The sequence below is a fragment of the Musca domestica genome, unplaced genomic scaffold, assembly GCF_030504385.1.
Source record: "Musca domestica strain aabys unplaced genomic scaffold, Musca_domestica.polishedcontigs.V.1.1 5, whole genome shotgun sequence".
Taxonomy (NCBI): Eukaryota; Metazoa; Arthropoda; class Insecta; order Diptera; family Muscidae; genus Musca; species Musca domestica.
In genome coordinates this window covers 7,065,999-7,079,925 of record NW_026712346.1, presented here as the reverse complement: position 1 = coordinate 7,079,925, position 13,927 = coordinate 7,065,999, and the positions used below count along the sequence as shown (strand labels likewise).

The following is a 13,927-nucleotide window of genomic DNA, read 5'->3' as shown; positions in this document are numbered from 1 at the left end:
GATATTCGTGCTAGACAGTTGCTCAAGGATTCAACGATAAAGGTTGCCGGACGATTTCAATCTAGACTACAATGGCGTGATGAAAATGTGGTCTTGTCGGATAGCTATTCCATGGCCTTTAATCGACTTGTTGGTATTGAGCTGTCAACAAAGGGTATGTACGAAAGTTGACATCATCTGAAATGTCTATTTGTAGCCCGAGAACTTGGTATCTGCTACATTTTAGTGTATTGAATCCCTTGAAGCCTGGGAAACTTCGCCTCGTGTTTGATGCTGCCGCTAGAGTCGAAGGAGTTTCTTTAAATTCGAGATTATTGAAAAGTTCTCAACAATACAAACCATTGCCTGCCGTTTTGTTCAATTTTCGAATGAGAAAAGTTGCTGTCTGCGCAGAAGACAGATGTTCTCAAAGATTTCTTTGGCGTGAAAATGAAGGATGTTCTCCAGATGTATTTGAGATGACTGTGATGACTTTTGGAGCCGCTTGTTCGCCATATATTGCTCAATATGTAAAAGAGACCAATGCCCTAGAATTTCGTGAGCGTTACCCCAGAGCAGTGAAGGCCATTATCGACAACCATTATGTAGATGATTTTGTTGACAGCTTCGAAACTTCAGCTCGAGCCATAGAAATATCAATGCATGTGCGAGAAATACACAAGTCAGCTGGTTTCGAGTTACGCAATTTCACATCGAACTCAAAAGAGGTCGTCGTGGCTCTGGAGGGTAATTTAGGAAGGAATGTCAACTTCTGTGATGATTTAGCCGATGTTCAGTTTTGCACGGAAAAGATTCTAGGCGTGTATTGGCATCCTGGTGACGACGCATTTAAGTTCGAGCTGAAGTTCCATCGTGTGAAACCAGACATCATCAGTGGAGAAAGATGCCCGACAAAAAGAGAATTGTTGAGTGTTGTCATGTCGGTATACAATCCCCTGGGGTTGTTAAGTCACTTCATGGTAACTGCTAAGTTGTTGCTAAGAGATGTCTGGAGATATGATATTCGTTGGAATGAAGATATCCCTAATGGTCTGTACGACATATGGAATAATTGGCGTGATGAGTTGAATAATGTTGCCAAAGTGAGTGTTCCTAGACACTACTTTAAAAGTAGTTTGCCTGAAAAAGTCGAGTTGCATGTTTTCGTCGATGCCAGCGGAGACGCATTTAGTGCCGTTTCGTATTGGAGGTCAATAAAGTCAGATAGTGAAATTGAAGTCACCTTTATAACCTCAAAGACCAAATGTGCCCCGCTGAAATCAATGACTATACCGAGACTTGAACTACATGCTGCCGTATTGGGTACTCGTTTGCTGTGCACCATCGAAAAGGAACATTCGGTCAAGGTTTCACGTCGAATTTGCTGGAGTGATTCTTCAACTGTCATCAATTGGATAAATTCTGACAACCGAAGATATAAGCCGTTTGTCGCCCATAGAATCACAGAGATTTTAGATTCCACACGTCCTACCGATTGGAAATGGTTGCCTACAAATTTGAATGTTGCCGATGAAACAACAAGAGCAAACAGAAATATAGACTTCTCTTTTAATTCCCGATGGTACCAAGGTCCACAATTTTTGCATCAGCCGGAGGAAGATTGGCCCGAAATGATATCAATCTCCAATGATGAAACGCCTGAGGAAGAGCTTCGTTCAAAATTTGTGTTAACGGTCAGTACAAATGTTGTTATTGATTTTAATCGTTTTTCTTCTTTTCTCAGGATAAAACGTACGATGGGTTATGTCCTGAGATTCATCGAACGATATTTGAAGAAGAAAATTGGTGAGGGTGAAAATTGTCTAACAGTCGCCGAATTGAAGGATGCCGAAACTGTTCTTTGCCGCCTATCTCAACGTGAAAGTTTCGCCTTCGAACTGTGACGCTGGCTGCGACGTGAGTTTCTCCTGGGAGGAATAGCGAATTTAACCACTGGCAACAAACCCAAACGACCAAACAGAAACACCAACAATTTAATTTAATACGGGTTTATTGCTTAACTCGCGCGTTTATTTCTAATAAAAATATAAAATTAAAACTTACAAAAATGTTATGAGCCACACGACTTAAAGCAGTCTTTATCCCTCACGAACTAAATTTATTAAAAGGGCGACAAAATAAACTACCATTAAATTATTTGCACTACAAAATTTCTAACGGTTTCGTTCCAACATAAAACCTGTTTTGAACCAACTCAATGCAATAGAATGTGAGGAAAAAAGGGACTGCGGCAAATAAGTAAATCAAAACATAGAAACACTCACATGCAATCATATAGATGGCTGTGTCAATGACGTCACACTATCTCAAATACATCTGGAGAACATCCTTCATTTTCACGCCAAAGAAATTTTTGAGAACGTCTGTCTTCTGCGGCAACAACAATTTGGTGAAACATCTCTTTGATATCTGCGCAGACAGCAACTTTTCTCATTCGAAAATTGAACAAAACGGCAGGCAATGGTCTGTATTGTTGAGGACCTTTCAATAATCTCGAATTTAAAGAAACTCCTTCGACTCTAGCGGCAGCATCAAACACGAGGCGAAGTTTCCCAGGCTTCAAGGGATTCAATACACTAAAATGTGGCAGATACTAAGTTCTCGGGCTACAAATAGACATTTCAGATGATGTCAACTTTCGTACATACCCTTTGTTGACAGCTCAATACCAACAAGTCGATTAAAGGCCATGGAATAGCTATCCGACAAGACCACATTTTCATCACGCCATTGTAGTCTAGATTGAAATCGTCCGGCAACCTTTATCGTTGAATCCTTGAGCAACTCTCTAGCACGAATATCATCCTTACTCTCTATTGTCGGCAGGGCTTTGACACCAAAATTTTCCGTTTCGAAGTAAAATGACACCAAATCATATAAATTTTGCTCTGGCCGAGCTGTCAGCAAACATGTGTGGGATCTAGGCTGTCTTCCACTCACCTGACCAAAAAATACCCATCCTAAGGGTGTATTTGCTGCGTAAGGTCCACCTTCTTCCAATAGCACGACTTCATCTGGCAACCCCAAAAGGCAGTGATCAAGTCCGATGAGCAACTTAGGCGTAACGTTGCTGTATGGCGGCACTGGAACATCATAATGTTTAGTTGACTTCATATTAAAGCTTTGAGTGGGCAACTTCAAATTTGGAACACCATACACATTTTTCAAAGCATACTTCCTCTTCTTTGAAGCACCACTCACATGAAGATCAACCACCATTGCACTTTCTTGAGACGACTTACCACCATACCAGCTTAAATTCAACTTGCTTTGACGACCACTAAGTCCTAGTTGTCTCACCAACGAACTGTCTATCATGGTCACCGACGAACCTTCATCCAGCAAGGCAAAAGTTTCAAGAACACAATTCGGACCATAAAGTTTCACAGGCAGCACTCGGAACACCAAGTTCATTTTTCACTAATACTGGACACACAACTCAACACTGATTCAGCATCTGGATCACTTCGAGTAACAACATTATTTGCATTTGAATTATTTTCCCCAAAATTTCTTGACTCGTCATGCAACAATTTGTTATGTTTTCTTTGGCAACCATTTATTTGACATTGTTTTCTACGGCAGCAATTTCTGGTAGAATGTCCACTACCAAGGCAAGAAAAACATAACCTTAACTTTTTCACTTCCTTCCATCTATTCGACTGAGATGCAGGCAGAAAAGTTGGCAGCGGCGGTTGGGCGACGGAGCACGTTGCAGAGGAGGTGGCTGACTATAACGGAAGGCTGTAGGCTGATCACCGGTTACGTAAGATTGTGTTGTGACACTGGGGCGATTTGTGTCGACACCAGGCTGGGCACCGCTGGAACCACTATTCTCACTCTAAATGTTACCTGTAACCATTTGTGCTGAACTTGGTGTTGATGCAGCTTCCAGTGCGCGCAGAGAGTTCCCCAATTGTTGCTGCAACACTTGTTGTTTTTGTGGCGGCAAGTGTAAATTGTGTTGCAGAAGTTCCAGCAGTGGTAGGCACATTTGTCCCTCCGGCTGACGTGGAGGCACTGACTGGAACACCTTTAGGACCACTTGCACTTGTTTTTGTTGTATTTGGTGGCGATCTTGGCATCATATTTCCAGCATACAACAATTGAACAACAGGACTCGCAAATTCTAAAAATGGCAGCAAAATGTCACACACAAATTTACACCAGGTTCAATGGCGGCAAACAGCAATTTATAAAATGGCCGCAATTACAACTTTTAGCTCCACAAACTTGTTCAGAAAATTTCACACAAAATGGCTCCACTTTAATTTTCAGCACCACAAAAATTCCAGAAGAAAACTCTCCAAAATGGCCTCACAATTAACTTTACATTTCAGAAAAGTTCGCTCCGCAATGCGAAATAGAATTTGATTGCGAAATAAATTTCGACGCTGTCTGCGACGTGAGTTTCTCCTGGGAGATTTAGCGAATTTGACCACTGGCAACAAAACCAAACGACCAAAACAGAAACACCAACAATTTAATTTAATATGGGTTTATTGCTTAACTCGCGCGTTTATTTCTAATAAAAATATAAAATTAAAACTTACAAAAATATTATGAGCCACACAACTTACCGCAGTCTTTATCCCTCCCGAACTATGTTTATTAAAAGGGCGACAAAATAAACTACCATTAAATTATTTACATTACAAAATTTCTAACGGATTCGTTCCAACATAAAACCTGTTTTGAACGAACTCAATGCAATAGAATGTGAGGAAAAAAGGACTGCGGCAAATAAGTAAATCAAAACATAGAAACACTCACATGCAATCATATGGATGGCTGTGTCAATGACGTCACACCGTCGCCCATATGATGCTGTGTGGAAACTAATATAAAAGCGACAAAAATAAATGAACAAAATATATATGATCGGCAGCGACAAACTGGATACTTTAAAGTCTTGTGATTCCATCCCGAAAAACAATGAATTGTACACTTTGTCGCATTATATTGATGAGACTACCGTGATGCGAGTATATGGACGTATTGATGCCGCCGGTTGTTTGCCTATTGAAGCCAGACGACCCATAATACTTTCGACAAAGCATCGCCTAGCCAAACTTATTGTTGTTCATGAACATAAACTGATGAACCACCAGAACTTTGAGGCCACTATTGCCGCCATAAGAAGACGATATTGGATTCCTCGACTTCGAAAACTATTGAAAAGTTGTATCTCCAAATGTAATGTCTGCAAGCTACGCCGTGCCTCTCCAGTGCAGCCATTTATGGGTTCCGATGAGGTCCGATGAAGAAGAACCATTAACGCCGAATCATTTCTTGTTGGGCCATCCTAATATGCCGGAAACGCCAGTCAGAACAATTGTTGCCAAGCCAGCTGTGCTGAAGAAACAGTGGCGTATCTCACGACAGCTTCGTGACCACTTTTGGAAAAGGTGGATTGCCGAATATTTGCTCACACTTACTAGAAGAGCCAAATGGTGCCAGTACACAAAGCCCGTAGCCCCAGGTGACTTGGTATTAATTTGTGATCCTGATGTCTCCCGTCGTGAATGGAGAAGAGGTCGAGTTCAAGAGGTGTACGCTGGCAAGGATGGTGTCGTCCGACGAGCTGAAGTCGCTACGACCATTGGAATCCTGAAACGCCCCGTCTCTAAACTTGCCGTCCTAGATATTGAATAGTGAATCGGGTCGATTCACGGGGGCGGGGATGTCGCTGCCGATCATATATATTTTGTTTATTTATTTCTGTCGCTTTTATATTAGTTTCCACACAGCATCATATGGGTGACGGTGTGACGTCATTGACACAGCCATCCATATGATTGCATGTGAGTGTTTCTATGTTTTGATTTACTTATTTGCCGCAGTCCCTTTTTTCCTCACATTCTTTGCATTGAGTTCGTTCAAAACAGGTTTTATGTTGGAACGAAACCGTTAGAAATTTTGTAATGCAAATAATTTAATGGTAGTTTATTTTGTCGCCCTTTTAATAAATTTAGTTCGTGAGGGATAAAGACTGCGGTAAGTTATGTGGCTCATAGTATTTTTGTAAGTTTTAATTTTATATTTTTATTAGAAATAAACGCGCGAGTTAAGCAATAAACCCATATTAAATTGAATTGTTGGTGTTTCTGTTTTGGTCGTTTGGGTTTGTTGACAGTGGTTAAATTCGCTATCCCTCCCAAGAGAAACTCACGTCGCAGCCAGCGTCGAATTTTTTTCGCATTGCGGAGAGTTTTTTTCTGGAATTTTTGTGGTGCTGAAAATTAAAGTGGAGCCATTTTGTGTGAAATTTTCTGAACAAGTTTGTGGTGCTAAAAAATTTAATTGCTGCCATTTTTAAATTGCTGTTTGCCGCCATTGAATATGTGTAAATTTGTGTGTGACATTTTGCTGCCATTTTTAGAATTTGCGAGTCCTGTTCGATTGTTGTATGCTGGAAATTTGATACCGAGATCGACACCAAATACAACAAAAACATGTACTAGTGGTCCTAAAGGTGTTCCAGTCAGTGCCTCCACGTCAGCCGGAGCGACAAATGCCGCCAACAGCCGCCATATTATAATAACTTTTTGATGCCGCCATTGCCAAAAAAGTTATATGACTTGCCGAGTTTTAGTGGTGTTCCTGAAGACTGGCCAATGTTTTCAACAGCGTTTGAGCATTCGACGGCAGCGTACCAATACAAAGCAAGATAAACGAATTTCAGGAATTATGTGGTAAATTATCCTTACAGTTTAACATGGAAAATATTAATACTGTCCACTTTAGCAGGAAACCTCAACAACTTGGTATCATTATTAACAACATCTGATTAAGTCAAACAGATACAATTAAATATCTTGGCGTAACTATCACCTCTAGTGGTTCCGCTAAAGTACATATGAATCCAGCTGCAAATTCTTAAAAATTCTGAGTGGTTGCAAATTTGGTATTAGTCCATCTAGAGCGTTACATTTCTACAAAGCATTTGTCAGATCCAAAATTGAATATGGCGCATCATCCTTATTAAATTTAGCAAAGGAATCCGAAAATAAACTCAAAACATGCATTCAAGAAAGTCTCAGAAAAGCCCTTGGACTTATAAGATCAACTCCCACTGCCATTATCTATAATTTATCATGCGAACTTCCTCCCAACTACAGGTTCCAACTTGCTACTGCCAAGGAGCTTGCTAAATGCGTTGCATTTAGCCTTCCTGGCGCTGAAATCATAAGAAGCAATACAAGTATATACCAGCTATGCCAAGGTATGGACAAAATTTGAAAGTATTTTATCATATATTGCCGGTACTAAAGTCTAGAGTCCTAACTCTACGATAATTAATGTTGATACTTGATTTTTCAAGGGAACCAATTTTAAAAAAGCGGAGGCCAATCATGAAATAATTACCGCAATTGCCACTGAAAAAATTAATAATCTCAGGAATGCTGGTTACGAGATCTTCTCCACTGATGGCTATGTCAACAACAATACACTCAGGAAAAAATGGAGCAGTGAATATCATGAAATAGCTCAAAACGGTAATTCTCACTTTTACAAAATTTTCCCTTCTCTATCCAGAACACCTTGGTTAATTGTAAATTTAATTCTTTCTCTCAAAAACAGATAAATCGTGTACTTAGCGGCCATTGTTTTTGCAATAATACACTAGCCAAAATGAATGTTGTTACATCCAATTTATGGAATGGGTGCGGGGTTGATGAAACTGCTTCCCACATTATTTTTGAATGCAGTAAGTATAATACCAAACGGAGATGTTTCCTAACACTATGCGATTTCTTTACCGTTGAAGATTTCGTAAATTCACAAAGCTCAGAGCGTCTGAACATAGTAGCTAAATTCCTCAAAGAAGCTGAAATCGACATATAAATATTGCCAGCACTGAACAAATCGATTAAATTGTAGCATTGCTACACATGGATACATGGCACTAAACCTTCTATCTCTATAGAAAGTGGCCCAACCAAAATAATACATAAAAAAATTACAGCGGTCGAAATGTTTCTCTATACGAAACAGAACTCGATGACGAATGCAGTGATTTGGCCCCTGTTGTGCGCTCTTCTGTTATGTCGTGGCCGGCCTCGTGGTGACATTAAAAGCCAGTTCAGACACTGCAATTTTTCGGACCTCCGCTTGAAGGATCGTACTATGATCGGGCAAGCGGAAATAAAATAAAAGTCCCAGTCCTCATCTCCTCCTAGAACTGAGACGTCTGTATAACAACAGTTTCCAGTCGGCATTTGTGATCTACATCCGTCGATCCACGAGTCTCTGCGGGTATTAATATTTCACAAGAGGCAGCTAAAATTTTTTCAGGTATCCGGTCCGATACAAGGTTTTCCATTGATTCTCCTGTTGTTACCTGTAATTTTTTTGACGGTATTTTTATTATTTATCCTCTCATTAGTTGCCCTCAGCCTTATGGCCCGACGCCGATTCATACAGTATATATTGGGTGAACATATAAAATTTGCTAATTATTTTAAATAAAAAGAAATAATTGTGACGCTGGCTGCGACGTGAGTTTCTCCTGGGAGGGATAGCGAATTTAACCACTGGCAACAAACCCAAACGACCAAAACAGAAACACCAACAATTTAATTTAATATGGGTTTATTGCTTAACTCGCGCGTTTATTTCTAATAAAAAAATTAAATTAAAACTTACAAAAATATTATGAGCCACACAACTTACCGCAGTCTTTATCCCTCACGAAATAAATTATTTTGTTCATTTATTTTTGTCGCTTTTATATTAGTTTCCACACAGCATCATATGAGTGACGGTGTGACGTCATTGACACAGCCTCCATATGATTGCATGTGAGTGTTTCTATGTTTTTATTTACTTATTTGCCGCAGTCCCTTTTTTCCTCTCATTCTATTGCATTGAGTTCGTTCAAAACTGGTTTTATGTTGGAACGAAACCGTTAGAAATTTTGTAATGCAAATAATTTAATGGTCGTTTATTTTGTCGCCCTTTTAATAAATTTAGTTCGTGAGGGATAAAGACTGCGGTAAGTTGTGTGGCTCATAATATTTGTGTAAGTTTTGGTCGTTTGGTTTTGTTGCCAGTGGTCAAATTCGCTAAATCTCCCAGGAGAAACTCACGTCGCAGACAGCGTCGAAATTTATTTCGCAATCAAATTCTATTTCGCATTGCGGAGCGAACTTTTCTGAAATGTAAAGTTAATTGTGAGGCCATTTTGGAGAGTTTTCTTCTGGAATTTTTGTGGTGCTGAAAATTAAAGTGAAGCCATTTTGTGTGAAATTTTCTGAACAAGTTTGTGGAGCTAAAAGATGTAATTGCGGCCATTTTATAAATTGCTGTTTGCCGCCATTGAACCTGGTGTAAATTTGTGTGTGACATTTTGCTGCCATTTTTAGAATTTGCGAGTCCTGTTGTTCAATTGTTGTATGCTGGAAATATGATGCCAAGATCGCCGCCAAATACAACAAAAACAAGTGCAAGTGGTCCTAAAGGTGTTCCAGTCAGTGCCTCCACGTCAGCCGGAGGGACAAATGTGCCTACCACTGCTGGAACTTCTGCAACACAATTTGCACTTGCCGCCACAAAAACAACAAGTGTTGCAGCAACAATTGGGGAACTCTCTGCGCGCACTGGAAGCTACATCAACACCAAGTTCAGCACAAATGGTTACAGGTAACATTTAGAGTGAGAATAGTGGTTCCAGCGGTACCCAGCCTGGTGTCGACACAAATCGCCCCAGTGTCACAACACAATCTTACGTAACCGGTGATCAGCCTACAGCCTTCCGTTATAGTCAGCCACCTCCTCTGCAACGTGCTCCGTCGCCCAACCGCCGCTGCCAACTTTTCTGCCTGCATCTCAGTCGAATAGATGGAAGGAAGTGAAAAAGTTAAGGTTATGTTTTTCTCGCCTTGGTAGTGGACATTCTACTAGAAATTGCTGCCGTAGAAAACAATGTCAAATAAATGGTTGCCAAAGAAAACATAACAAATTGTTGCATGACGAGTCAAGAAATTTTGGGGAAAATAATTCAAATGCAAATAATGTTGTTACTCGAAGTGATCCAGATGCTGAATCAGTGTTGAGTTGTGTGTCCAGTATTAGTGAAAAATGAACTTGGTGTTCCGAGTGCTGCCTGTGAAACTTTATGGTCCGAATTGTGTTCTTGAAACTTTTGCCTTGCTGGATGAAGGTTCGTCGGTGACCATGATAGACAGTTCGTTGGTGAGACAACTAGGACTTAGTGGTCGTCAAAGCAAGTTGAATTTAAGCTGGTATGGTGGTAAGTCGTCTCAAGAAAGTGCAATGGTGGTTGATCTTCATGTGAGTGGTGCTTCAAAGAAGAGGAAGTATGCTTTGAAAAATGTGTATGGTGTTCCAAATTTGAAGTTGCCCACTCAAAGCTTTAATATGAAGTCAACTAAACATTATGATGTTCCAGTGCCGCCATACAGCAACGTTACGCCTAAGTTGCTCATCGGACTTGATCACTGCCTTTGGGGTTGCCAGATGAAGTCGTGCTATTGGAAGAAGGTGGACCTTACGCAGCAAATACACCCTTAGGATGGGTATTTTTTGGCCAGGTGTGTGGAAGACAGCCTAGATCCCACACATGTTTGCTGACAGCTCGGCCAGAGCAAAATTTATATGATTTGGTGTCATTTTACTTCGAAACGGAAAATTTTGGTGTCAAAGCCCTGCCGACAATAGAGAGTAAGGATGATATTCGTGCTAGACAGTTGCTGAAGGATTCAACGATAAAGGTTACCGGACGATTTCAATCTAGACTACAATGGCGTGATGAAAATGTGGTCTTGTCGGATAGCTATTCCATGGCCTTTAATCGACTTGTTGGTATTGAAGGAAAATGAAGAAGAATCCTGAGTTTGGTGCCGACTACAAGCGAATCATTCGAGATTATGTCAACAAAGGGTATGTACGAAAGTTGACATCATCTGAAATGTCTATTTGTAGCCCGAGAACTTGGTATCTGCCACATTTTAGTGTATTGAATCCCTTGAAGCCTGGGAAACTTCGCCTCGTGTTTGATGCTGCCGCTAGAGTCGAAGGAGTTTCTTTAAATTCGAGATTATTGAAAGGTCCTCAACAATACAGACCATTGCCTGCCGTTTTGTTCAATTTTCGAATGAGAAAAGTTGCTGTCTGCGCAGATATCAAAGATATGTTTCACCAAATTGTTGTTGCCGCAGAAGACAGACGTTCTCAAAAATTTCTTTGGCGTGAAAATAAAGGATGTTCTCCAGATGTATTTGAGATGAATGTGATGACTTTTGGAACCGCTTGTTCGCCATGTATTGCCCAATATGTAAAAGAACCAATGCCCTAGAATTTCGTGAGCGTTACCCCAGAGCAGTGAAGGCCATTATCGAGCCATAGAAATATCAATGCAAGTGCGAGAAATACACAAGTCAGCTGGTTTCGAGTTACGCAATTTCACATCGAACTCAAAAGAGGTCGTCGTGGCTCTGGAGGGTAATTTAGGAAGGAATGTCAACTTCTGTGATGATTTAGCCGATGTTCAGTTTTGCACGGAAAAGATTCTAGGCGTGTATTGGCATCCTGGTGACGACGCATTTAAGTTCGAGCTGAAGTTCCATCGTGTGAAACCAGACATCATCAGTGGAGAAAGATGCCCGACAAAAAGAGAATTGTTGAGTGTTGTCATGTCGGTATACGATCCCCAGGGGTTGTTAAGTCATGGTAACCGCTAAGTTGTTGCTAAGATAAGTCTGGAGATATGATATTCGTTGGGATGAAGATATCCCCAATGGTCTGTACGACATATGGAATAATTGGCGTGATGAGTTGAATAATGTTGCCAAAGGGGGTGTTCCTAGACACTACTTTGAAAGTGGTTTGCCTGAAAAAGTCGAGTTGCATGTTTTCGTCGATGCCAGCGAAGACGCATTTGGTGCTGTTTCGTATTGGAGGTCGATAAAGTCAGATGGTGAAATTGAAGTCTCCTTTATAACCTCAAAGACCAAATGTGCCCCGCTGAAATCAATGACTATACCGAAACTTGAACTACAAGCTGCCGTATTGGGTACTCGTTTGCTGTGCACCATCGAAAAGGAACATTCGGTCAAGGTTTCACGTCGAATTTGCTGGAGTGATTCTTCAACTTTCATCAATTGGATAAATTCTGACAACCGAAGATATAAGCCGTTTGTCGCCCATAGAATCACAGAGATTTTAGATTCCACACGTCCTACCGATTGGAAATGGTTGCCTACAAATTTGAATGTTGCTGATGAAACAACAAGAGGAAAAAGAAATATAGACTTCTCTTTTAATTCCCGATGGCACCAAGGTCCACAATTTTTGCATCAGTCGGAGGAAGATTGGCCCGAAATGATATCAATCTCCAATGATGATTGATATTTTTGTAAGTTTTAATTTTATATTTTTATTAGAAATAAACGCGCGAGTTAAGCAATAAACCCATATTAAATTAAATTGTTGGTGTTTCTGTTTTGGTCGTTTGGGTTTGTTGCCAGTGGTTAAATTCGCTATCCCTCCCAGGAGAAACTCACGTCGCAGCCAGCGTCAATTATTTCTTTTTATTTAAAATAATTAGCAAATGTTATATGTTCACCCAATATATTCTGTATGAATCGGCGTCGGGCCATAAGGCTGAGGGCAACTAATGAGAGGATAAATAATAAAAATACCGTCAAAAAATTACAGGTAACAACAGGAGAATCAATGGAAAACCTTGTATCGGACCGGATACCTGAAAAAATTTTAGCTGCCTCTTGTGAAATATTAATACCCGCAGAGACTCGTGGATCGACGAATGTGGATCACAAATGCCGACTGGAAACTGTTGTTATACAGACGTCTCAGTTCTAGGGGGAGATGAGGACTGGGACTTTTATTTTATTTCCGCTTGCCCGATCATAGTACGAAATTTCAAGCGGAGGTCCGAAAAATTGCAGTGTCTGAACTGGCTTTTAATATCACCACGAGGCCGGCCACGACATAACAGAAGAGCGCACAACAGGGGCCAAATCACTGCATTCGTCATCGAGTTCTGTTTCGTATAGACAAACATTTCGACCGCTGTAATTTTTTTTATGTATTATTTTGGTTGGACCACTTTCTATAGGGATATAAGGTTTAGTGCCATGTATCCATGTGTAGCAATGCTACAATTTAATCGATTTGTTCAGTGCTGGCAATATTTATATGTCGATTTCAGCTTCTTTGAGGAATTTAGCTACTATGTTCAGACGCTCTGAGCTTTGTGAATTTACGAAATCTTCAACGGTGAAGAAATCGCATAGTGTTAGGAAACATCTCCGTTTGGTATTATACTTACTGCATTCAAAAATAATGTGGGAAGCATTTTCATCAACCCCGCACCCATTCCATAAATTGGATGTAACAACATTCATTTTGGCTAGTGTATTATTGCAAAAACAATGGCCGCTAAGTACACGATTTATCTGTTTTTGAGAGAAAGAATTAAATTTACAATTAACCAAGGTGTTCTGGATAGAGAAGGGAAAATTTTGTAAAAGTGAGAATTACCGTTTTGAGCTATTTCATGATATTCACTGCTCCATTTGTTCCTGAGTGTATTCGATATTTGATTAATGGCAGCCCCAATAGTATTGTTGTTGACATAGCCACCAGTGGAGAAGATCTCGTAACCAGCATTCCTGAGATTATTAATTTTTTCAGTGGCAATTGCGGTAATTATTTCATGATTGGCCTCCGCTTTTTTAAAATTGGTTCCCTTGAAAAATCAAGTATCAACATTGATTATCGTAGAGTTAGGACTCTAGACTTTAGTACCGGCAATATATGATAAAATACTTTCAAATTTTGTCCATACCTTGGCATAGCTGGTATATACATGCATTGCTTCTTATGATTTCAGCGCCAGGAAGGCTTAATGCAACGCATTTAGCAAGCTCCTTGGCAGTAG

At 40.2% G+C, this 13,927-nt stretch overlaps 1 protein-coding gene across 1 annotated transcript; it reads left to right on the top strand.

The window, feature by feature from the left end:
* Window positions 1-467: 467 nt before the first annotated feature.
* LOC109613960 (uncharacterized) lies at window positions 468-1,883 on the top strand. Its single transcript, XM_059128150.1, has one exon. It carries the CDS (start codon window positions 468-470, stop codon window positions 1,881-1,883), a length of 1,416 nt encoding a protein of 471 aa, XP_058984133.1.
* The last annotated feature ends 12,044 nt before the right edge of the window (window positions 1,884-13,927 follow it).

What these genes read in the sequence shown, in the direction of transcription:
- LOC109613960 (XM_059128150.1), top strand. Translation starts at nt 468, where the DNA reads ATGACTTTTGGAGCCGCTTGTTCGCCATATATTGCTCAATATGTAAAA.